The sequence below is a fragment of the Neolamprologus brichardi genome, chromosome 18 (genome assembly GCF_056152115.1).
Source record: "Neolamprologus brichardi isolate AB-2024 chromosome 18, ASM5615211v1, whole genome shotgun sequence".
Classification (NCBI taxonomy): domain Eukaryota; kingdom Metazoa; phylum Chordata; class Actinopteri; order Cichliformes; family Cichlidae; genus Neolamprologus; species Neolamprologus brichardi.
In genome coordinates this window covers 7,021,411-7,043,419 of record NC_142121.1, presented here as the reverse complement: position 1 = coordinate 7,043,419, position 22,009 = coordinate 7,021,411, and the positions used below count along the sequence as shown (strand labels likewise).

Here is a 22,009-nt window from a genome sequence, read left to right as displayed (position 1 = left end):
TCAGTCATATTCCATATAAATCAGGTTTCATACAAAAATAAAAATAGCTTCAAATACAGTCATGACAATAAAAGAAAATGACTTTAAGAAATTAACAACATTAGTTCAGTTATAGTACACCAACATCTCTGACACATTAGCACTAAGGGAACACTGAATGACCTGGTGGGTTTTGTCCATAAAACTACTCGTCTAAGATTACCACAAAGTAAAAGATCTCTCAGCAAAATTATGCAACATTTTAGGCACTATTGCCCCGATCAAATCAGTGAGCTGGGATGTTTTATTCTAAACATGAACTACTGTTACAGCAACAGACATGGACTACTGGTGTCCCACACAACAACTCAATGTCCACTATGTGAAGGAGCCAAACACATGCCTGCTCCTCTCGTTAACTGAGATAAACTGCTGGCATGTTTGTTTTACATCTATACTGTCCAGTCTCTCCTGGTGGACACACAGCAGCATTGTTTAATCTCATTTGAGTCATTGTTGACCTTAGCCATCTTTTTAGTCTTCTGAGAGCACTGAAGCTTCTTTCAGCCTCAGTACATGAGTTTTATCCTCAGATTAAAATTATTATTCTGTGCTTGATGTGCCTCACCTTTGGCTCTTCCCCTCTGACTGCACTAGGACATATTGCCACCTGATAAAATAACACATGGATTCGTGCCATATAAAAAGTGAGACGTGTCAATTCAGATTCTTTGTCAAATATACACTAATGAATCAATTTACATCAGCAGCCTAACAACTGTCATGATAATAAATACTAGTTAATCTATAGCACCAAATCATCAGTCAGTCACCTGTGACCTCACCTCTTCACCTCTGTCTGAGCTACAACATGGCAGAGCTGCCTCTGTCACCTGATCAATAACAGTGAGACATTCAACATACACTCTCAGAAATAGAGGTACGAGAGAAGAACATTTTTGTACCTATAGGTACATTTTTTAAAAATGTTCCCTTAAAAGTACAATACTGGTCTTTAAAAGTCCAGAAATGCCCCTTTAAAGGTTCAATTTGAAATAAAGTACAAATCTGTACCATTTTGACCTGTACTGCAGTGACAGTGGCAGAATGTGGTAATGGGTCAGCATGGGAAAATCTGGATGGGCCTGGTTAATTGTAAAATTCATATGAGATGTGAGTGTGCTCATAAAAGCTACATGTTATAATCAAATCTGTTGGTCCTCTCCTCTGTACGTAAATTATCCTATGATGCAAAGAATATCTGTAACCTACCTCTGTGTAAGTTATGTTAAATTATATTAAAAAAAACACACACACACAATGACATGCAGGCACAACCAAATGATGTTAAAAAAAACTGGTCCATTTCCATTTTATTAAGTTCCAGATATAATTTTTAATGTTTTAAATCTTGGTTGTAGCCTTCAAAAACGTGAAATCATTTTACTGTTATGTTTGGCCATTTACTTTTTCGCTTTTACTACATCCTAGAATTGTTCATTAATTGTGAGGTTTTTATGGAATTTGCAACATCAAGTTAAACCGAGGTTCTTTGGAAGTTAAAACGTCAAGCAGGTTTTTATGTTACGATGACTACATTTTTTGTAAGTTACAAATATAGTTCGCCAAGACAGCATAACGGTTTCTAAACAACTGCGCATTAATACCACAATGTTGTATTTTCATGTGTCAAGTTCGCAACGCGCATTAATCCCAAAGGCTTAAAAGCCAGCAGCGACGAGTGCTCCGCCTCCGCGCTGACTAGCGTTGACGCAGAAAATGACTCTCCGGGGGTTATCCACGGAGGAGCTACTTAAAAAGTTGATGGAAGAAGGTATTGATGTGTCAGATGACGAGGCGCAAAGGTTTAGAGGTAAGTCGGGTGTGATTTTGTGTTTTTATAAAAATTGCAACGTGTAATTTTACAGTAGAGTTAGCAAAAGTCCGAAGAGCTAGATTTAACATGGGTGAAAGCTAGCAGTTAGCTAAGTTTTAAACAAAGAAAGGTACAAATGTGGACTATTTAGACGGTTGGTGGAATGTTCACCGTCTGTCTGCCCGCCGTATTCGAGTGTTTTATCAATAAATAATGACTAACCGTGTACAACAATGTAAAAAAAATCAATAATTTCTCAAAACATGCTAGTATGTAAATATATTAACTACTTATATTAACAAAATCGTTTTCTAAGCAAAATTTATCGCATCTAACTTGTTTCCCGCTCAAAGGGATTTTAAACAATGGAAGGTACACATTTGTACCATTCTACCTACTTAGTGGGATTTTCGAATATGAGAGCTGTAAGCTCTGCGCAGGGACACTTACACTTGCTTACAATTTTATATTACCAGTTAATTTATATTAACAATTAATCAAGAGAATTAATTGTAACTTCCTTTTGGGGAATATAGACAGATTCACAATGATAGCTTATTATTATTATTATTATTATTATTATGTATTGACCATAATGTCACTTTAAAACTAAATTTGAAAATGGTTTTATTTTTATTTCATACTGTACTTTATATTTCAGATAACGATGTAGATGGCGAGACGGTAGACTGTGGACTCACTGAGACCATGGTTGCATATCTTTTTGACAAGTCTTTCAAAAAGCAGCTGAAGTTCAGAGACTTCACAAACCGCTACAAGGAAGTCATCATCACTTTACAACCGGTCGACCCATTTGAAGGTACAGTTGAAGGTCCAGTGTCCCAAGCAAACCAGAGGTAGGTTGTGATAAATGTCTAAATTTGCATATGCATTTAAGTGCTTGCAAAATGGCTAGTTAATGCTGTTTTCCTACTGTATTGCAGTTCTATACCTTCTTGCCGTAGACTGCCTGCAGTTATTTCCATTCCAAAATTCCCACAAGATGTCCAGAGTCGCTTGGATCTCAAAGAACCAGTCCAGAAAGAACAGAAGTACCGAAACAAAATAATTGGGACTCTTTATGAAATGTTATCACAGTACACAATGTAAGGGTTCCTTTCTGAATAATTACATTAATTTCTTAATATTAATATTGCTGTTGTACGAGAGGCAGAGAACAAATGGTTAGCCTATCTGCCTCCCAATCTGGAGACCAGCGTTCGAGTCTGGCGTGACACACGGTTCCAATGAACTGGCAATAGTGGTAAAACCATACATCCTGTGTCTCCAGACCTTGTCTGAACTATGATATCCAAAGTGTTTATTTTCAAATTTGCTCAAGAGTAAATTAATAATTCAGGACTGCAGTCAATTAATTAATGAAGTTTGGGAGAGGTGTGGCTGTTTGTCCACGCCCATTTTTTAAAAATTAAAATCAACATTAGCTACATTGGTTTGACATTGGTCTATAACATACTATTTACGGTAATAACAATATGATTAGAAGAATTGAAGAACAGAAAAGCCCCCAGGAAAGGATAAGAGTAATCAGTGTACTGTGGGTTGTTTTTCTTATGTTTGAAACAGGTACCCAGCCCACTCAGACTACATCCAGGTCATCAAAGCCCTGATTGTGAAGTATCCTTTCTTAAGAGATGTACACGGAAATGGTTATGTGAGTACCTCTCCTTTTTTGTTTCTTTTATAGATTATATTAATATAAAGTAAGCATAATTAACTACTTATATACATTTGAAACAACTAGGACACCTGGCACAGCCAACTCAAGAGAAAGTTCAAAGCAGAACGGGCTCCCCTAATCAGCAACGAAGAAGTGAACCGGGTTAAAGAAAAGTTTGGACGCACGCAGAAACATCGAACCACAGAGGAATCCAGCAGCTCCTGTCTGAAGAGACTGAAGCCCTCTTTCGTAAGTCCTCACACCCTCAGCCTCTAACGGTGTGTTCACACCGAACGCGATGGACGCGAATAGAGCGTCAGGTTTACATGTAAAGTCAATGGAAAAGCGCGATGACGCGCGATTGTGGGTGCCGCGAAAATTCGGAAGCAGATTTGCGTCGCGAAAACGCCAAAACGCGTGAAACGCGCGTCAGTGTAGCGCGTCTGGCGCGTTTGACTCGCGAATAAAACCACGCGCGTGAGTTTTTGTGTTGCATTTTGTGCATACGCGCGTTTCGCGTCTACCGCTCGAGTTGGAAAAATCTGAACTCCAGCGTCAAATCGCGCCGCGACAACCAATCAGGAGCCTGGTCACGTGGCTCTGACCTAGGTCAAAGGGGCAGATCCAGCCAAAGCCCTTCATTCTTCATTCAGTATGGAGGAAAAGCTCATCAGTGCCGTGGCTAATCACCCGGAGCTATATGATGCTAGCTACTACTTCTACTGAGACAGGAATAAAAAGGACCTAGCTTGGAGACACATAAGTGAGGAGATCGGGCAACCTGGTAAGTTCATTCCTTCTTCTTTTTAATTTTCAGACTGACCCGATGAACCCGCGCAAAAGCTAGCAAGCCCGCCTACTGTCCCGCTATTTTCCCACTGATGTACAAATACCTTTCCGCTAACAAGATAATGCGTTTATTCAGAGGACATCTGCAGGAGAAAGTGGAAGAGCCTCAGGGACACTTATAATAAGAAGAAGAAGACAGAGAAGGAGAAGGGGAGTGGGTCTGCAGCAGGATCGGGGAGAAAATGGAAGTTCTTTGCGGTCATGGGGTTTCTGGACCCCTTCCTCACCCCGCGGGAGACAAGCGGTAATATGGTGCGGACCGTGGAGAACTTCTCCCCCGAGGACCAGGGACAGCCCGAAGAGGCAGCAGGGGAGTGTCAGTCAGAAGGTATGTTTACAATGAATTAATGTAGGCAGTTAATTTATGCGTGTTGTCATATAGGAATATATTTTGTTTATTAATAAACAGTATACAGTAGTCCCGCTGTTCATCCGTCACTGCCTCGCCTTTTCGCTGATTTTTTTTATTGCACCGTACAGCTTTCAACAATGCGCATTGCATTCTGCAGCCCAAATGACAAATCTCCTCCGTGTCGTGTCTCCTGCGCTTGCCAAACTTATCATGTTTGGTTTTGATAACCATCACGTCCAATAGAAAAAAACAGCACAAAAACACTCATAACTATGACCCTCATTCGGAAATACACACCTGCACCGGGAGCAAAAAAGGCGCACAAAAGTGGCGCCGCAGACGGAGAAAAAGCGCGGCATAATACTTTTACGTTTTAAAATCGACAAAGGTTTTCACTTTGAGAATCAACTTGTGAGAACTGTGACTACTGTTCATGTGCTGCAATAAATGAGAGACCACTGTATATAATAATAAGTATATAAGTATATAATAATATAATATTCTCTATGACTATTGTCTTCAACCTGTTAACATTTAATATTGTCTTCATAGAGTCAAGTAATCATGCAGCAGAGTCCTCCCCTGTCTCTTCTCCTGGCTCCCCAGTCCCTGGTCCCTCAGCTCCTGCTGCTGCACCCACAGGTATGAACATCAAGCACTGACAGCTTTTTACTTGCTTGAATTCCCTTGTGATCACCTTTACTAAATATCTACAACCAATCTGTTTATATCCTGTTTTTTTCAATTTTGAAAATGAAAATCTAGTAGCAGCCTTCTCATTACTTTGTGTTGTTTTGTGCTGTGTTTTACAGGCCCACAGAGGAGGACAGCTCGAAGGCGGGCGAGGGACGGGTCCCAGGACGGTCCATCGGCGGTGGAGCTGGCCATCCTGGAGTCCCTAAAGAGGCCACGCCCGTCTCCAACTGAACATTTCCTCCTCGGCCTTGTTCCTGTTCTGGAGAGCATGCCGCCTCAGACACGAGAATTCGTGAAATTTCAAATTTATAAATTAGCTTTTGAAAACAGCACAGCTGTGTTAAATTTGGAAACATTGGACCCTAATGATCAGTAGTTTTCTGATGAGGCAGCAGCTCTCCAGGGCAGAAACAATGTTCTTATTTTTCTCCTCCTTCTCCCTGAGGCTCTTCCACTCCAAGCTGGGTCCTTTTTATTCCTGTCTCTCTGTAAATAGTTACATTTCATATATTTATGATAAATGTTTTTGTTAATGAATTTATATTTTTTCAAATAAACATTTATAATGACAAATGTCTCTGTTCTACTACACAGCAAATATTGGCACCCGACTTGACACAAGTAGAATTTATTTCATATTATACTAATGACAAAACATACTAATACAGTGGGATGCAAAAGTTTGGGCAACATTGTGAAAAGTAATTATTTTCCTGTACAAATCATTGGTTGTCACAATAAAAATAGTCAGTTAAATATATCATATAGGAGACACACACAGTGATATTTGAGAAGTGAAATGCAGTTTACAGAAAGTGTGCCCTGGTCCCTCAGCTCCTGCTGCTGCACCCACAGGTATGAACATCAAGCACTGACAGCTTTTTACTTGCTTGAATTCCCTTGTGATCACCTTTACTAAATATCTACAACCAATCTGTTTATATCATGTTTTTTTCAATTTTGAAAATGAAAATCTAGTAGCAGCCTTCTCATTACTTTGTGTTGTTTTGTGCTGTGTTTTACAGGCCCACAGAGGAGGACAGCTCGAAGGCGGGCGAGGGACGGGTCCCAGGACGGTCCATCGGCGGTGGAGCTGGCCATCCTGGAGTCCCTAAAGAGGCCACGCCCGTCTCCAACTGAACATTTCCTCCTCGGCCTTGTTCCTGTTCTGGAGAGCATGCCGCCTCAGACACGAGAATTCGTGAAATTTCAAATTTATAAATTAGCTTTTGAAAACAGCACAGCTGTGTTAAATTTGGAAACATTGGACCCTAATGATCAGTAGTTTTCTGATGAGGCAGCAGCTCTCCAGGGCAGAAACAATGTTCTTATTTTTCTCCTCCTTCTCCCTGAGGCTCTTCCACTCCAAGCTGGGTCCTTTTTATTCCTGTCTCTCTGTAAATAGTTACATTTCATATATTTATGATAAATGTTTTTGTTAATGAATTTATATTTTTTCAAATAAACATTTATAATGACAAATGTCTCTGTTCTACTACACAGCAAATATTGGCACCCGACTTGACACAAGTAGAGTTTATTTCATATTATACTAATGACAAAACATACTAATACAGTGGGATGCAAAAGTTTGGGCAACATTGTGAAAAGTAATTATTTTCCTGTACAAATCATTGGTTGTCACAATAAAAATAGTCAGTTAAATATATCATATAGGAGACACACACAGTGATATTTGAGAAGTGAAATGCAGTTTACAGAAAGTGTGCCCTGGTCCCTCAGCTCCTGCTGCTGCACCCACAGGTATGAACATCAAGCACTGACAGCTTTTTACTTGCTTGAATTCCCTTGTGATCACCTTTACTAAATATCTACAACCAATCTGTTTATATCATGTTTTTTTCAATTTTGAAAATGAAAATCTAGTAGCAGCCTTCTCATTACTTTGTGTTGTTTTGTGCTGTGTTTTACAGGCCCACAGAGGAGGACAGCTCGAAGGCGGGCGAGGGACGGGTCCCAGGACGGTCCATCGGCGGTGGAGCTGGCCATCCTGGAGTCCCTAAAGAGGCCACGCCCGTCTCCAACTGAACATTTCCTCCTCGGCCTTGTTCCTGTTCTGGAGAGCATGCCGCCTCAGACACGAGAATTCGTGAAATTTCAAATTTATAAATTAGCTTTTGAAAACAGCACAGCTGTGTTAAATTTGGAAACATTGGACCCTAATGATCAGTAGTTTTCTGATGAGGCAGCAGCTCTCCAGGGCAGAAACAATGTTCTTATTTTTCTCCTCCTTCTCCCTGAGGCTCTTCCACTCCAAGCTGGGTCCTTTTTATTCCTGTCTCTCTGTAAATAGTTACATTTCATATATTTATGATAAATGTTTTTGTTAATGAATTTATATTTTTTCAAATAAACATTTATAATGACAAATGTCTCTGTTCTACTACACAGCAAATATTGGCACCCGACTTGACACAAGTAGAGTTTATTTCATATTATACTAATGACAAAACATACTAATACAGTGGGATGCAAAAGTTTGGGCAACATTGTGAAAAGTAATTATTTTCCTGTACAAATCATTGGTTGTCACAATAAAAATAGTCAGTTAAATATATCATATAGGAGACACACACAGTGATATTTGAGAAGTGAAATGCAGTTTACAGAAAGTGTGCAATAACTGTTTAAATCAAGCAGGTGCATAAATTGGCAACACAAAAAAAGAGAAATGAAATAAATATTTAGTGTATATCAATGTGTGTGTCTCCTATATGATATATGTAAGTGACATTTTTCATTGTAACAGTGATTCATACAGGAAAATAATGACTATTAATAAGGTTGCCCAAACTTTTGCACCACACTGTATATAGGAACATAGTGAAGACAAGTTATTTAAGAGAGTAAAAAGAGGTTAGTTTATTTTGGAGTAGAGCTCCATTTATTAAGAAAAATTTAAAAAGACAGGAACACTCTTTAGAGGTTTGTGGGTGGCTCTTAAAAGAGCCGTGGTGGGGAAGTCACTCAGACTTCAAACAGGCTACTCCTTTGGTTGCCAAGACACAGCTCCCTCCACCGAGAAGTGAGCCATAAATTTCTCCCTCACCAGGACAGCCTCTCTGGAGGAGTTGTTTGCTGGCAAGGAACCTGGACAAAATTGTTTAAAATGAGTATTATGTGTACTGCAGTTACAAAATACATTATTGAAATTACAAAATTACAAATTGCAAAACATAAATCTTACATAAAACCTTTTGTAATTATAAGGATAATTACATGATATATATTAGATATAATCTAAAACAGTCTGCGGTGATTATATACAAATATTCAACTATCCCAGAATTAAACCAGGTCTAAATAAAAAGGAGTGAGTATCACTACAAAGGTTAACTCAGTGGTCCTAATGCTACAGTTTGATATCAGCAAACACCGAGCACATACATTGATATGACACCACAGCCATGCTATCATTCAAACACTGATAACAGCATAAATCGAATTAAATCGGGACTTGATGAGACCTTCTGAGTATCACTAGAAATATTATAAACAGTCGTCTCCGTACCACAGTTTGCTATCAGTAAACACCGAGAGCATTCACTGTTAGCATAGCACATCCATGTTAGCAGTGTATAAATGGATGGTTTAGCATGTATTAGCACAGGTATCAATAAAGGACTACCGTATTAAATACTTTTACTAACCTCAGGCAGATGGACAGGCGCTCTGCAGGTGGGATTGAGCGCCTGTAATTGGTGTCTAGGCGGGCGATTCTGGGACCGACCCGGGGAAGCAGGTCCTCAAACTGGCCGAGTGAAAGACGGTGATGTCGCTGGAATCGGCCGTCATCCAGGCGCAGCTCCTGGAGCAAATGGTGAAACTCACCAAACTGCTCATGCCTCTGGAGGACCTGATGGACCCAGGTACGGCGAGGGCGTCTTTTACGCCGCTGCTCTGCTCTCCACAGTACATAGAGAAGGGAGACTCTCTCTTCAAGCGCTAACTCGACAGCTGCCATCTTGCAAAGATACCGGTCTGGCACAACTTCCTCCCACATCCCTCCCACATTTTCGGTTCACGCGCGTCAAAATATCATATTTTGACGCGCGATGGATTTTTCTTGGACACGCGTTGAGGCGCGAATGTGCACGCGTCAAATTAGGGGCGTTTGGGGCGTTTTTGTTCGCGTCCATCGCGTTTGGTGTGAACACACCGTAAGAGCTAAGGTAACATATGTAGTCTTATTATGTTCACTGTAAAGCTAAAAGTAAACATTAATTGAAAGAAACATGTTAACAGATAACATTAACATAGAAAAAGGAACTTCACAGTTGATTTAACAAAAGTCAGCTCAACTTGCAATTCCTGTTCAACATTTTTGCATTTTTTTTCAAAGCATTTGGTGTACAAATTACCGCATTTCGAGTAACATTAACTTATCAGATTTTACTTATGATAATACTGATATCTGCTTTGACAAAGGATTCGTGCTTTGTGGGGGAAGATGCAGCCTCCGTTGATGCTCATATCAAGGTGCTAAATGATCAGCACAAGAAGCTACATCCTGACACAGCACTGGTGAAAGACCGCATGACAAAAACCTTTGCATGGAGACATCGAGAGGTAGCTGAAGGAATGTGTACTGTGGACCTATTAAAGAGATATCCATTACTGGGGACATCTGAAGGGGTAAAAATTGTTAAGATGATTGGGGAAACAGCTAATGATTTTTTTTGTCTCTAAATCTGATTATTATTTTCTGTACTAACTGATTAATCAATCTGTTCATTATCTTTAGAATTTTTGTTCAAGGGTTAAAGCACTTTACATTTATCTCCAGTCTGTGTTTTTAAACATGTCAACAGTTTAAATCCTCAATGTAAAATGTCATCATTCTGCTCTTTTCATTTCCAGTTGTGTGATGAGGTTGATTTAATGCATCCCTGCCAAGACAACATCTATCGACGCTTTAGCGAAAACTTGCTGTTCTTCAAAATGTTCTTCAAATGACCAAGGATTTGCCACTGAAGAAGGTCTACATGGAGGCAAGAGAGAATGCACTGGCTGAAGACATTACAGGTGCTAATTTGACCTCATACAAATAGTAAATTTTGTGACAATTCATTTGCTCTCTCTTCCAGAGATAATTGATGTACCATAGTGTCATGTCAAGAGCATGTTAATGGGAATTTGCATGCTATCAAAATCTAATGAAGTGCATTTGCATCTGTATGATCTAGGAATTGACTTCAAGGGGGCACTTCTCCTCTTGCCATCCATCTTTAAGGAGAAGATAGAAGATTTCATCATCCTTGGAGAGGTAAATGCATGATGCAATGCATGGTCTTTGGCCACAAGTTTCATTCTCGGTGTTTTGTTGGCATGGAGCTGAATTCAGCTGCGGTTCAGCATCACAGCTAAGCTAATGTAGGGGAAACACTGCTGTTAATCCACAGTGCTGCTGTGCTCTTGGGTTTTGTCTGGTGTTTATATAGATAGATAGACCTTTATTGTCCCGTTAGGGAAATTCTTCTTCACAGGAACTGTCACTGTCAGGGGTGATTGCTTTTGCCCTTGAATATTATGTCAAACTTTAGCAGCTTATGAAACACTACCACAACAGTCATTGGTCAAGAAGCTTTTTGTTTGGAGTAGGGGCCATGTTTACAGGTTATCAGAATAGACAGTTTTGTTTTGCAGCAAAAAAAGAAGGTAATTTGAGGAATCTGTTGAAAATCCACTTGGTACATATTGCTTAAACATACTGTATACTAATGTTTTTCTTCCTCTTCTGCAGAATACTCCCACGAGTCCATACCCAACCATTCGAATGAAGGATAAGAGTTGGACAACTGCCCTCTCAAGACAGTGTCGCTGTGTTGTGACAGTTGAAGGAGTGGATGTTTGCTCGTGCCGCTCGCTGGATGAGGCCTACATCTCAGCATTCGCCACCTTCTTCGTGTTCAACATGACCTACCCTGCATACTTCAAGAAAACACTTGTCTTTCTTCAGAACTGCATTGTCAACATAGGAGAACAGGGAGACAAACCCCTGCCAGTAAGTGTCACCAGGGTACTTAACCAACTCTATTAAATATGCCCCCACTCCACAAATGTTCAAAATGTTCAAAAAGGGCATTTACTCTGAGGAAGTTGATTACACATGTTGGGTTAGTACACGCACATGAGCCTCATTTCAGCATCACTTGTGGAATAAATGACTGCCAGGCAGCTTTTTCCAAGTATCACTCTTTTCGACGCCATGTGTATCGCAAACACAAACCCTCTGTTTTGAATAGCCTTGAGGTAGTTGAAGATGGATTTGAAAACCATGCACACAAAGAGGTTGAAGACCCACACACACACAGTTCAGACGAGACGCACACAGTTCAGCAGCCCACACCACCTAGTATGGACCGTTTGCTTGATAATTTAGGAGATCATTTATTTAGCTTTATTCTCAAATGTACTGAAAAAAATAACCTTCCACACTCTGTTCAGCAAGACATCGTTGATGATCTTAGTTTTCTTTTGTGTTTTTTTTAAAGAAAACTACGACTCGTTTATTCGTTATCATTTGGATAAACATGGTTTCCGCCTCAGTGATTGTCCAGAACTTGAGCAGGTTTTGTCTACTTCAGATTTTTTCCAGAAAGCATGTGATTCAATTCGTTCACCATTTATGATAAAAGAACACTGCAAATCAAAAATGAACATGACAGAACCTATCAATTACACAGTAAGAGACCATTCTGGTGTGAAAATTGGTAGTTATTCGTATGTTCCAATCCCACAGGTATTAAACAAATACTGTCAGGTGGAGGATGTGTGGGAACAAATTGTTCTGGATGACCACAGAAATCAAGATGATGATGTTTTGACTGATTACAAAGATGGCATGTATTTTAAAGACCACTCATTTTTCAAAGACCATCCTCAAGCTCTAAGACTTCATTTTTATGAAGATGAATTTGAAATTGTGAACCCACTTGGTGCAAAACGAAATAAATACAAAATCTGTGCATTTTATTATACTATAGGAAACATAAGTGTAAAACATCGCTCAAAGTTGAGTCACATTCATTTAGCCTTACTGGTTCGCCATTCACATTTAAAAGAGTGTGGGCTTGAAACTATACTTCAGCCCTTGATAACTGACTTGAAGATGCTGTCCACAGAGGGTTTCACTATCTGTGTCGATGAAGTAGAGCACACAGTTCATGCTGCTCTTGCTACCATTTCATGCGACAACCTTTCTGCTCATATGATTGGGCGTTTCTCAATGTCTTTCAATACAGGCAGAATATGCCGATTTTGTATGGCCTCGCACTCGGAGATACAGCAGCACTTTTGTGAGGACCATTTTGTTATTAGAACAACCAAAGTACATGAGTACCACATAAACTGTGTGGAAAACAACCCAGAGAGTGCTGCTTTGTACGGTGTGTATGGTAACTGTACATTTGATGCACTGCCTTATTTTGATGTGACCCAGTCTCTTCCCCCAGATGTAATGCACGACTTGCTGGAGGGGGTTATTCCTTTGGTAATGAACTTGGTTATTTGTAAAGCTCACAGGGAAAAGCACATCACCATAAATGAAATCAATGATGAGCTGAAAAATGTGAAGTTGGGGAGGAATGACAAGCTGAACAGACCAGTGCCACTGACGGAAAAGATGCTTCGAAATTCTAACATAGTTGGATCAGCCAGTCAAAAATGGTGCCTTTTCAGGCTCTTGCCTTTTTTAATGGCTCCCCATGTTCCACCTGGCACTCCATATTGGCATGTGTTCTTATTATGTTCAGAAATCGTAGATCTTGTAATGGCTACAAATGTGAGAAAAGATGAGCTTGCTCATTTAAACCTTCTTATTCAAGAATTTCTTGAAATGACTACAGAAGTCTTTGGAAATGTTTTAACACCCAAGTGTCACTACCTTATTCACTACCCAAGGCTGATTTTGATGTATGGTCCTCTTCGCCCTTTGTGGTGTATGAGATATGAAAGCAAGCATCAATATTTCAAAAATATAGCGAGTAAATGCAAAAACTTTGTAAACATCACTGCAACTCTTAGCAATCGTCATCAAATGAAACAGTGCTGGGAGTTTTCTTCAGATAGGTTGCTTGTTGACTTTGAACATTCACTCAGCACAAGTGTCAGTGTGCCATTTTCATCTCTGCCAGGTGACTTACAGAATGCTCTGGAAATGAACAAAAGTTTTACAGATGTGCATTTTCAGGATAAAGTGCTTCAGCGTGTGTCTGCTATATCTGTCAGCAGTGTCAAATATGAACTTGAGGATGTTTTTGTAGTTGGCCATGTACACACTGAAGCCATACCTATATTCTTTAACATCAAGTATATTTTGAATGTTGATACTTGTTGGGTATTGTGTGGGAAACTGGTACTTCCTTGCACTTATGAATGTCATTTCCATGCTTACCAAGTGGCAGTTGACAATGACTGGATCCTGTTCAATCCAGGAAATGAATTAGACTTTCAAGCTCTAGACACCTATTTAGTTGATGATAGGCTGTTTGTGTCCTTGAGGTATTCTGTGTGACGTGATTGCAAGCACATTTTCCACTTTGTCTCTATATATGACATATATATATATTCTGGCTTGATGAAGTAGAGCAAAACATTTGTGTGGACAGTTTTTTAAATACATGCCATCTCTGTGATCCATCAAAACATTGTGTTCAGGTGTTTAATGTCTTTATGTGATTGTTTACGTTTTTAAAATGAATGTATTTTTCTTGACATGTTCTATGGCAATATACGAATGTAATCAAGGATGTATTTCTGTGGTTGTTTAAATGCTTTGTGATTCTATTATCGAAAATAAATGGTTAAATAACCAAATATTTTGGACTATTGGGGGTACATTTTTGTCTCTTTAGGTACGAAATCGGTTGTCGCTGGGGGGGTACCCTCATAGGTACCCTATTGTACCCTTTTCAAGGGAACATTTCTGTACTATAGTTTGAAGGTACATTTATGTCTTAGGAAAGTACATGATTGTACTTCAGATGGTACAACTTCATAAGGTACAAAAATGTACCAAGCCTAAAGGGTACAGAAATGTTCCACAAAAAGGAACACCCCCAGCGACAAGCATTTGTACCCTTTTTGGTACACTTTGGTACCCCTATTTCTGAGAGTGTACATGCAGTCACACATGTGCTTCAAATACAGTCATGAACCATCAGGTCATCATCCAATTTCACCTGTGATCTTGTGTCACCATTACTCTCTATCACCTGACAAATAGGACATACATGACAATAAGAATAAAATGTGGAGCTGCTTCAGTGTTTCTGTCAATTTGTGCAGATCTTGACTCGTCAGTAATGTTTGTAGTGTGAGTGCATTTTTACAACAATTTGTGCAAACTGCACTACAAGGTGGAATATTTGCAAAATCCTGACTACCTCGTGATATTTTGTCTCAAAAATTAACGCTATGAATATGTCAGTACCATTAGGATAAAATTATTGTGTCACCAACATTTTAACGTTAGACATATAATTTTAACAGCCTCTGTAAACTAATATCCTGGCTCGCTCGAGGCTCCGTTTTCTCTGACAGTTTCAATCAAAATGAGAAATGCTGCTCTGAGACTGAGAGAACTGATAGTGCTGCCTGCTGTGCAGTTAGTTTACAAAACACGTTATTCATGGTTACATACAATTTTAGACTGATGTGGGCCAAAGCCTAGCATAGCCTGTAACGTTATTGTGACGAAGCTCCGAATCGTGCGTCGGGTAATCTCAGGGGCGTTTTTCTGAAGCGCGTATCGAGGCTTGCTTTGATTACGTATGCAGTGACGTTCGAGGCCTCGCGGGCAGTCCGTACCACGTGACTGATTCGGGAAAAGAATAAATAAACCATACCACAGATCCTATAATCAGATTTCTGTCTTTTTGTTTATTAAAAGGTGAAGTGTTTGCTGTGCTCTGAAGAACTTGGATACAGCAACAACACCTCATCTATGCTGAGGCATTACAGAGCCCTGCATGAGAACAAGGAGACTAACCAAGGTGGACCAAGCTCAGGTGAGTTTTTGTAGGTTTTAAGGATACAGTCATTTGATACATTTATATTCCCCATGTAATTCATTAATATTTGGGTTCTATTTACTGAAATATGTAATTTCTTAATGTTTTTTTGTTGTATCAGGGGAGAGGAATGATGTGGATGAGGCCTTGGTCAACATGGTGATAGAGGATTCCCAGCCCTTCACTATTGTGGAGGACAGTGGGTTTAGGAAGCTTGTTAACGTTTTGAACCCTAACTATGTTCTCCCCACAAGGCAGGTGTGTATCTTAAAATATGAAGCATGTTTCCATTTTGCCTTTATTTACATATTAAGTACTGTACCTTCTTTTGTTTAGGCTTTGAAAGCTATGGTGGACCAAAGATACAAAGAGTCCAAACAAAAAGAAAAACTGACTGTGGCCAAGGTTTCTGCAGTTAGTTTGACATCTGATATGTGGACCTCCATTAACACAGAGGCTTACCTAGCCGTCACCTGCCATTTCATTGACTCTAACACTGCATTGCATTCTGTAGTGTTAGGTGTTCAGCACTTCCCTCAAGCACATACTGCTGTCAATTTGTCACAAGTAACAGCAGCGCTCATGTCAGAGTGGGGCATTACAGACAAAGTTACATGTTATGTGACTGATGGAGCAGCAAACATGGGTGCTTGTGCTAAGGAGCTTCGTTTGCGTCACAGTAATTCTGTGGCACATACATTAAACCTAATGGTCAAAAAAGCTCTTGATCAACACACGACGCTGTCTGACATCCGGACTACCTGTAGGAGGATAGTGGGATATTTCAAGAGCAGCACAACTGCTAAGGTTTGTTCCATTATTTCATTACTGCTTTGAGGTGCTGCTGCAGTAACACAGCTTGAATTAATCAGTTTGTGTTGGCTGTTTTTCTAGGAGAGGCTGACAGAGGTGCAGGAGCAAATGGGCCGGCCTGCACTGAAGTTAATTCAAGAGGTGGATACACGTTGGAACAGCACATTCCAAATGCTTCAACGTGTTCATGAACTCAGGGAACCTATTGGAGCATCGTTAGCTGGCCTGCACACTGATATTTGCCCACTATCCTCTGAACAGTATGACCTTATGGCAGAATGTCTTAAAATACTCTCCCCATTTAATGATGCCACCACTGAGCTGTCAGAGGAAAAGCGAGTGTCTGGATCCAAAGTAATTCCACTTCTAACAATGTTGCACCATGCACTAAATGAAGAGGAAATGGGAGTTGTCCTAACTCCAGAGAGCTCCACCATGGTTGAGTGTCTAAGGAGACAATTAAAGGAGAAGCTCTACACATTGCAGTCAATGAGCATCATGTCACTGGCAACATTGCTGGATCCAAGGTTGAAAAAAATAGGCTTCTTTAGCCCAAATAAAGCAATGGATGCTGAGAAGAGACTTATTTTTGAATGTGCTGCTATTTTGCGGCACGTGGCCTTCTCATCAGCAGCCTCATCATCAAAAGCTTCTCAGCCTGTGACTCAAGGTATATGAGCACATTTCGATTATTATATTGTATTTAGTTACTTACATTCTGTTTGTTTTAGGTAGCAAACTGTGGCATCGTTTGGACACCACTGTTCTGGAGACAAAGACCCCAAATGCTACTGCTGATGCAACAGCTGAAGTACGGAAATACCTCCATGAACCAAATATGGGCAAACTGGAGAATCCGCTGGAGTACTGGGCTGGACACAAATTTCTTTATCCAAACTTGTATCAACTTGCTGTGGTTTTTCTTGCAACCCCTGCTTCATCTGTGCCCTGTGAGAGGATATTTTCAAAAGCAGGAGAAATCCTCTCAAAAAAGAGGAACCGTCTTAAGCCCAGCACTGTGGAAAAGCTGCTATTTTTGAATAAAAACAAATGAAAACTTTTCCCTAGTGTCATGAGCACTGTTATAAAGTCACAAGCACATTCACATCACAACTCCCTCCCTTTTTGTTTCCATGTACATTCCTGTGTTAAGCTGCCAATTTATTATACACAAACATTAATTAAATTAAATTAATATAATATAAAATTAATATAATATTAAATATAACTAATATTTAGAGTTTACTTATTGGTGTCATGAACAAAAGTAATTTCTTTATTCATTCAACTTGAAGCGCCACACACTAGTTTGTGTCATTATTGAGATGTACATAAGCATGATTACACAGTTACACAATCATCCCAAAAACTCTGTACTGATAGTTTCCACTTTCTCTTTTGTATCAGACATACTGAGACAATATTCGGGATAAATAACCATAAAAACAATTTATTTATTCAGTTTAGAGGTTTACACATCACATCATTATAATCATTGAGCCCGTTTCACTTGAATCGTCCACTTGATGGCGCAGTAGAGCAAATGAATCATCACAATGCTTCGAACCATGAGTCGACCAGTTGGATGGAAAGCTTCATTTCATCACGAGGCTTCATCTCACCATCACTACATGTTATGAGTGAGCTTGACTTTAAGTGACTTACAGGTTTCTTTGAAAAATACTTTCTTATATCCAGGTTCTTCCTTGTTGCTGCCGTCCTCCTCTCCTCCTCGCAGCGCAGGTTTGCCGCTGCTAAAACTAAACAGAGCTCCAATCACATTGGCCATGTTTGTCACGTGACGTAGGACTCCAGTAGCGAACGTAATTTAACTCTTTCTGCACCGCTGGGTGAATGAGACGCTGACAGATCGTTTTTTTCTTTCTATCGGGTTTGTTTTTCTTTCAAATTATTGGTGGGGACAATTCAATAATCGCTGGATATTGGTGGGTCCCTTCCGTCCATGCCAAATCTACGCCCTTGGACTGAACAGTCGTTTAGCTTCTAGTTTAATCGGCTTTGCTGTGTAATCTTTGCTGCCAACAGTGTAGTGAAACATTTAAGCTGCACATGAAAGTTAATGTGTAATTATGATGATCTTTACCACAAAGATTTTAAATGAAAGAATAAACAAAGGGCATGAAAACTGATTCTTATGTCTACTGTGTATCTTCAGTGTGAATGTTGAGTTATATTTGAGTGTCTGCATTTAAAGCACATATTAATGTATTGTTTTGAAATCCATGGTGGTACACAGGAAAAATTACTAAAGAATGTAGAATTAGAACACTATCTGTATTTGTTTTTTAAATAGTTTTACATTTATTTTACTATTTAAAAAAATACTCAAGAAATCAAGCTTGCTGCCTGTCTTGTACAGTAATTTCATTTGAACATAGGTTTGATTTAGTGGAGTCAGTTGTTCCCATGCATCATTCTGTAAGTGTGAGAATGAACTAAGATTAGAAAATGTCAAAATATAAAGTGTGATTTATTTTTATTCATCACAGCATCCTAAACTTTGCTGAACTTTTTGAAATATAAAATGAACTCACTGAGTGTTGACTGTCACATTTCAAAGCACCAAGTAAAGATAAACTATTAAAGTTTAACTGGGTCAGACTTGTTAATGCATGTTGTAACCAAACATACCACACCCTGCATCATGTGATTGGCTCTTGGTCGCTCTGTAAGAATATTTGTTTAGTGCCTCCCTTCACAGATGTGTCTGTATCAGGATGGGTCTAAACAACATGGTGTAAATGCAGTTGATGGTGAGCCTCATTTCCTGTAGGAGGTGAAAAAGAGCAGAGATCTGTTTCCCTTCAGAGCACAGAGGTTGTTTCTGTTCAGAGGAAGTGAAACTGTCTGACAGTCACTGAGAGACGGTGAAACGGCACAGCACACGAATCAAATGGATCAAACAAAAATCTGCTGTTCAGTCTGTTTGGATCTACTGAAGGATCCGGTGACTATTCCCTGTGGACACAGCTACTGCATGAACTGTATTAAAAGCTTTTGGGATGAAGAGGAAAAGAAGAAAATCTACAGCTGCCCTCAGTGCAGACAGACTTTCACAGCGAGGCCTGTCCTGGTGAAAAACACCATGTTAGCAGATTTAGTGGAGGAGCTGAAGAAGACTGGACTCCAAGCTGCTCCTGCTGATCACTGCTATGCTGGACCTGAAGATGTGGCCTGTGATGTCTGCACTGGAAGAAAAATGAAAGCCTTCAAGTCCTGTTTAGTCTGTCTGGCATCTTACTGTGAGAAACACCTTCAGACTCATTATGATGTGGCTGCATTAAAGAAACACAAGCTGGTGGAGCCCTCCAAGAAGCTCCAGGAGAACATCTGCTCTCGTCATGATGAGGTGATGAAGATGTTCTGCCGTACTGATCAGCAGAGTATCTGTTATCTCTGCCCTGTGGATGAACATAAAGGCCACGACACAGTCTCAGCTGCAGCAGAAAGGACTGAGAGGCAGAGAGAGTTGGAGGTGAGTCGACAAAACATCCAGCAGAGAATCCAGGACAGAGAGAAAGATGTGAAGCTGCTTCAACAGGAGGTGGAGGCCATCAATCAGTCTGCTGATCAAACAGTGGAGCACAGTGAGAAGATCTTCACTGAGCTGATCCATCTCATCCAGAAAAGAAGCTCTGATGTGAAGCAGCAGATCAGATCCCAGCAGGAAACTGAAGTGAGTCGAGTCAAAGAGCTTCAGGAGAAGCTGGAGCAGGAGATCACTGAGCTGAAGAGGAAAGATGCTGAGCTGAAGCAGCTCTCACACACAGAGGATCACATCCAGTTTCTACACAACTACCCCTCACTGTCAGCACTCAGTGAGTCTACAGACTCATCCAGCATCAATATCCGTCCTCTGAGCTACTTTGAGGATGTGACAGCAGCTGTGTCAGAGGTCAGAGATAAACTACAGGACATTCTGAGAGAGGAATGGACAAACATCTCACTGACAGTCACTGAAGTGGATGTTTCACTGTCAGATCCACCAGAGCCAAAGACCAGAGCTGGATTCTTGAAATATTCACGTGAAATCACACTGGATCCAAACACAGCACACAAACATCTGTTATTATCAGAGGGGAACAGAAAAGCAACACTCAGTTTATTTGGACAGTCTTATTCTGATCATCCAGACAGATTCACTAACAGGCGTCAGGTCCTGAGTAGAGAGAGTCTGACTGGACGTTGTTACTGGGAGGTGGAGTGGAGAGGGGAAGGAGTTTATGTAGCAGTCGCATACAAGAATATCAGCAGAAAAGGACGGGGTAAAGAATGTGGATTTGGACGTAATGACAAATCTTGGTCATTAGATTGTGACAACTACAGTTATACATTTCGGTACAACAACATCCAAACTTGTGTCTCAGGTCCTCGTTCCTCCAGAGTAGGAGTGTACCTGGATCACAGAGCAGGTATTTTGTCCTTCTACAGCGTCTCTGAAACCATGACTCTCCTCCACAGAGTCCAGACCACATTCACTCAGCCGCTCTATGCTGGACTGAAGTTTTATAATTATGGAGATACCGCTGAGTTGATTAAAGTGAAATAGACTGAAGTCTTTCATATTGTGGGTTTAAATCTGTATTTTAGTTTCATTTTATTTTCTCTCCATCATTTCTGCACAGAGATCAGCTGTCAGTCAAACATTATGGGTGGTACCTCCACATCTTCTAGTTGTTCTCTTGATGTTTCTGAGTTTTTAAAGGAGATCTTTCCTGTGACTGTTTATGGAGGCTATCACTGCTCATCATCATTTTGATTTACTAAAATATTTCTCCACATGAAAATGTAAACTTCTCTATCCTCTAAATGTTTCTGGAATATTTGTATTGAAAAATGTCCACATTTCTCTTTATGAGTATGGCAGACCATGTGTGTGTGTTTGTGTTTGTTTTTGTCAAAATCATCAAACAAATGAGGAAAAACTGTGATTTTAATGAATGAATTCATATATTGTGTTGATGTTTGATTGTGTGAATAAACTGGAAGGTTTGACTATAAATCAAACTTTGAACAAAGTCTTTTCTTCTGTCTTCATTCCAGGATCTCACTCAAATCTGATGCAGAAAATATGAAACTAATCTGAGAGAATAACTGAAGCAGTTTTCCTCCTGAAGCATCACAAAGTTCAGAGTTCATGTTTAGAGCAGAAGATTCAGCAGTCGCTCTGTGACCTTTCAACTTTCTTCACTAAAACAGCTTCATTACAGAGAAACAAGTCACATTTTCTTCATGTTCTCAAGTCCTTTCAGATGTTTTTAATGGTCCTTGAATGCAGCATCAGTGTCGCAGGTTTAAAAGGTCACTTTCTGTTGTGTTCAAAGATTTCCTTCAGATATGGTCTTTAATCAGTAAAGCCAGTGATACAGCAGTGTCATTAGCTGTGTTATTGGCACCAGGCTGTGTTTATGTATGTATTTAATTCTGTCTGAGGATGTCTTCAGCATGAAATGATCATTTGCTCAGCTGCTGTGTCTCATCTCTTATCAGACATTGGTTGGAACAGAGTTTTGTTGCTGACCATCTGACAAGAGGGTGAAGAAAAGCTTCAGGCTTCATTTGGACACTACGTTGGACAGAAGTCTCCACAAAAATGACTCAGAAACACAAATATTATTAATGAAAGTCCAAATGTCAAAAAGGGGTCATACATGATCCTGAGAAATGTCCTTGAACATTTGAACATGAGTCAGAGGGTTGTCAGGTTT

General features: G+C 39.9%; 4 protein-coding genes and 1 long non-coding RNA gene across 5 annotated transcripts; 4 read left to right on the top strand and 1 right to left on the bottom strand.

Moving 5' to 3' along the window:
* The first annotated feature begins 1,746 nt into the window (after positions 1-1,746).
* On the top strand, positions 1,747-10,720 carry LOC148097537 (sterile alpha motif domain-containing protein 3-like). The gene is made up of 8 exons (XM_087831644.1): positions 1,747-1,852; positions 2,517-2,712; positions 2,800-2,961; positions 3,443-3,530; positions 3,621-3,785; positions 9,883-10,023; positions 10,315-10,479; positions 10,641-10,720. Exons 1-7 carry the CDS (start codon positions 1,759-1,761, stop codon positions 10,408-10,410), a joined length of 942 nt encoding a protein of 313 aa, XP_087687770.1. The 5' UTR covers positions 1,747-1,758; the 3' UTR covers positions 10,411-10,479; positions 10,641-10,720.
* On the bottom strand, positions 8,289-9,585 carry LOC148097538 (uncharacterized). The gene is made up of 2 exons (XR_015716766.1): positions 9,105-9,585; positions 8,289-8,544 (listed from the first exon to the last, which is right to left on the bottom strand). It is a non-coding gene; the product is annotated as an uncharacterized LOC148097538 (long non-coding RNA).
* LOC148097536 (uncharacterized) lies at positions 10,440-16,273 on the top strand. The gene is made up of 7 exons (XM_087832422.1): positions 10,440-10,479; positions 10,641-10,720; positions 11,198-11,458; positions 15,347-15,464; positions 15,589-15,725; positions 15,804-16,034; positions 16,235-16,273. The coding sequence occupies exons 1-7, from the start codon at positions 10,440-10,442 to the stop codon at positions 16,271-16,273; spliced, it is 906 nt and encodes a 301-aa protein (XP_087688548.1).
* Positions 16,274-16,367: 94 nt separating this feature from the next.
* LOC148097535 (zinc finger BED domain-containing protein 4-like) lies at positions 16,368-18,461 on the top strand. Its single transcript, XM_087832421.1, has 3 exons — positions 16,368-16,950; positions 17,012-17,230; positions 18,457-18,461. Exons 1-3 carry the CDS (start codon positions 16,389-16,391, stop codon positions 18,459-18,461), a joined length of 786 nt encoding a protein of 261 aa, XP_087688547.1. The 5' UTR covers positions 16,368-16,388.
* A 715-nt stretch (positions 18,462-19,176) lies between these two features.
* On the top strand, positions 19,177-21,217 carry LOC148097534 (tripartite motif-containing protein 16-like). Its single transcript, XM_087831239.1, has one exon. The coding sequence runs from the start codon at positions 19,195-19,197 to the stop codon at positions 20,848-20,850; it is 1,656 nt and encodes a 551-aa protein (XP_087687365.1). The 5' UTR covers positions 19,177-19,194; the 3' UTR covers positions 20,851-21,217.
* Positions 21,218-22,009: the final 792 nt, after the last annotated feature.

Bases quoted from the DNA above. Each gene is read 5' to 3' on its own strand.
- LOC148097537 (XM_087831644.1), top strand. From the start codon at position 1,759: ATGACTCTCCGGGGGTTATCCACGGAGGAGCTACTTAAAAAGTTGATG. The intron at 2,713-2,799 runs GTAGGTTGTGAT...ACTGTATTGCAG, and splicing joins GTGTCCCAAGCAAACCAGAG to TTCTATACCTTCTTGCCGTA. The intron at 3,531-3,620 runs GTGAGTACCTCT...TGAAACAACTAG, and splicing joins ATGTACACGGAAATGGTTAT to GACACCTGGCACAGCCAACT.
- LOC148097536 (XM_087832422.1), top strand. From the start codon at position 10,440: ATGGAGGCAAGAGAGAATGCACTGGCTGAAGACATTACAG. The intron at 10,480-10,640 runs GTGCTAATTTGA...TGTATGATCTAG, and splicing joins ACTGGCTGAAGACATTACAG to GAATTGACTTCAAGGGGGCA. The intron at 10,721-11,197 runs GTAAATGCATGA...CCTCTTCTGCAG, and splicing joins ATTTCATCATCCTTGGAGAG to AATACTCCCACGAGTCCATA.
- LOC148097535 (XM_087832421.1), top strand. From the start codon at position 16,389: ATGGGCCGGCCTGCACTGAAGTTAATTCAAGAGGTGGATACACGTTGG. The intron at 16,951-17,011 runs GTATATGAGCAC...TGTTTGTTTTAG, and splicing joins TTCTCAGCCTGTGACTCAAG to GTAGCAAACTGTGGCATCGT.
- LOC148097534 (XM_087831239.1), top strand. From the start codon at position 19,195: ATGGATCAAACAAAAATCTGCTGTTCAGTCTGTTTGGATCTACTGAAG.